Here is a 2629-nt window from a genome sequence, read left to right on the forward strand (position 1 = left end):
TCCCAGGCGGCAGTGCGAGAACAGTGAGGATTTCATAGCCCAGTCAGCCCCCTAGAGCTAAATTGTTCGCCATTTTGTCTAAGGAGGAAAGGGCAAGGGAAAGGACTGAGCTTGCTCTGAGAGGGAGTGAGCTCATTTCTGACTCGGTGAACTGCAACGACATGGCATTCTATGGGTTCCATCCGGGGCAGGTCTGGGTAACCCTCGGATCTGACAGCCAGCAGATCAAGAACTGTTGTGGTAGCACGTCAGGCACCATTTTGTGCACTGTGGCAATAGCTTTGGGACTGCAGGGGGCAACAGTGAACTGCGCATGTGCTGAGCTCATGAGAACTTGCTGAGGTCCCACAGGAAAATAATACCGACTGTGGCATAGTACCAGTCAAAACAGGTCCATGTGGCATCCAACAAGTTCCAACAAGATCAGCGCCACCAACAACCTAACTAGATAGTACACCTGGTATCTCTTTAATCCTGGAACCCACTCCAACCAGAAGAGGGAGAAAGGTTGCAGAAACAACAGTGCAGCCTCAGCACTGTATCACAGAAGGTGGAGAGTGGTGAGCCAAGAGCTGGGGCTGTGGAGACCACAGTGGATATCTGACATAAGAAGCCAGACCTGGAACTCACTGGAGGTTGTGGTACAAGTGACTGCAAGCAAAAAGTTGTGTACCAACTGCAATAAGTAAAATCGCATTGTCTACCTGTGGGTGACACAGCTTAGAAACCTGCCCCAGGAAGAAGACTCTGCTAACCAGAAGTACAATGATCAAGAGCAAAAGAAGAGACAAAGGCACAATGAATATTACTGAAAACTCCCCTGCAAAGGAGCAAAACCCTATGTCAACCTCAGAGTTAACTGAGGAAGACATTGAGAAAATGGGGGACACAGAATCCATAAGACTCATTTTAAAGATTCTGGCCAAAAATGAGAAGTTAATGCAAGAGTTCGAAGAATTTAAGGAAGCAGCAAAGCAAATCAAGACTGGAATATCAGAAATTAAGAACACAGTAGAGCAAATTACAAGTACAGTGGAGAGTCTCCAAAATAGAATGAAGCAAGCAGAAGAAAAAATATCAGAATTGACAGATATCTCCTGTCACCAGGGGGAAGCAAACAAAAAGCTGGAAGCAGAGCTGGATCAGGCCAAAAAAAGTATTCAGGAATTGAAAGACACTATTAAGAGGCCAAATATAAGAGTTATGGAAGCCCCGGAAGGTGCAGAAAGAGAAGCTGAGTTTGCAAATGTATTTAATGAAATAATCAAGGAGAATTTCCCTAATCTGGAGGTCATATACTTTTAAAAGAGTTTTTCCATAAGTCCCACCTGATCAATGATTTAAAGTTACAAGCCAAAGGAGTTTTACAACCCCTGTGTTTTAGCAGTTATCCATCGCTCTGACTTCAGACTATTGAAGCACATTCAGAAACTCTCTAATGCTCAAGTCCTGCCTTTAAAAAATACATAGGATTGATGGTGCTCCAGAGTAGTTGGGTGGATAGAGAGACAGATAGATGGATACATTGATGATCAATTTCTACTTTTAAAACCTTGGATTTTTTTTTTCCACAGAAATATTAGAAGTTGCTCTTTACTGGATTCCATGAAGCTTACAAATAGCAGCTGGTTTCAGCCACCTGCTCTTCTTCTGACAGGCATCCCTGGACTGGAGGCTGTGCAGATATGGATCTCCATTCCACTGTGTGTCATGTACCTGATTGCCATCCTTGGGAACTGTACTATTCTCTTTATTATTAAAACTACTTCTAGTCTTCATGAGCCTCAATACATATTCCTGTCCATGCTAGCAGCTACAGATGTGGGTCTGTCATTGTCTACTATGCCTACTGTTCTCAATGTATTCCTCCTGAACCACAGAGAGATAGAGTTCCATTCTTGCCTGACACAGATGTTCTTCATCCACACCTTCTCCTCTATGGAGTCAGCCATTCTGCTTGCCATGGCCTTTGACCGGTTTGCAGCTATTCACAACCCATTGCACTATGCTGTGATTCTAGCTCCTCCCAGGATTACTGGAATGGGGCTTGCAGCTGTGATGAGGGGTGTGTTGTTGATGGTACCCTTGCCAATTCTGCTCAAGCGTTTGCCCTTTTGCAAGGGTGTCATTCCGTCCCACTGTTACTGCTACCACCCTGACATCATGAAGCTGGCTTGTGGCTCTGTCAGAGTCAACATTATTTATGGGTTATCTCTTGTCCTTTGTTCCTTTGGAATTGATTCTGTGTTTATTGTCATCTCATATATCTTGATTTTGAGAACAGTCCTGGGTATTGTCTCAGAACATGGACAGGTCAAGGCACTTAACACTTGTGCTTCTCATATCTTCACGGTCATTATCTTTTACGTGCCTCTCATTGTTTTGGCCCTAATTCATAGATTTGGTACATTCTCATCCCCGCTTCTCCATGTCACCATGGCCAATCTCTTTCTCTTTTTGACTCCTGTCCTAAACCCATTGGTGTATAGCCTAAAAACCAAGCAGATAAGGTCAGCTATAAATAAGATATTCAGCTTCAGAGGAAATTTATTCAAGTAGACAGGTATAGCTGTAGTGAAAAGACATTCTGGTTCTCTCTTCCACTTTCATTTGTTTGCTTCTCCCTCTC

At 43.7% G+C, this 2629-nt stretch overlaps 1 protein-coding gene across 1 annotated transcript; it reads left to right on the plus strand.

The window, feature by feature from the left end:
• Positions 1 to 1605: 1605 nt before the first annotated feature.
• On the plus strand, positions 1606 to 2559 carry LOC121145528 (olfactory receptor 51A4-like). Its single transcript, XM_040964446.1, has one exon. The coding sequence runs from the start codon at positions 1606 to 1608 to the stop codon at positions 2557 to 2559; it is 954 nt and encodes a 317-aa protein (XP_040820380.1).
• The last annotated feature ends 70 nt before the right edge of the window (positions 2560 to 2629 follow it).

Source organism: Ochotona curzoniae, unplaced genomic scaffold (assembly GCF_017591425.1).
Source record: "Ochotona curzoniae isolate NIBS_2020 unplaced genomic scaffold, NIBS_Ocur_1.0 scaffold_3223, whole genome shotgun sequence".
NCBI lineage: Eukaryota > Metazoa > Chordata > Mammalia > Lagomorpha > Ochotonidae > Ochotona > Ochotona curzoniae.

Coding starts and splice junctions, on each gene's coding strand:
- LOC121145528 (XM_040964446.1), top strand. CDS start 1,606: ATGAAGCTTACAAATAGCAGCTGGTTTCAGCCACCTGCTCTTCTTCTG.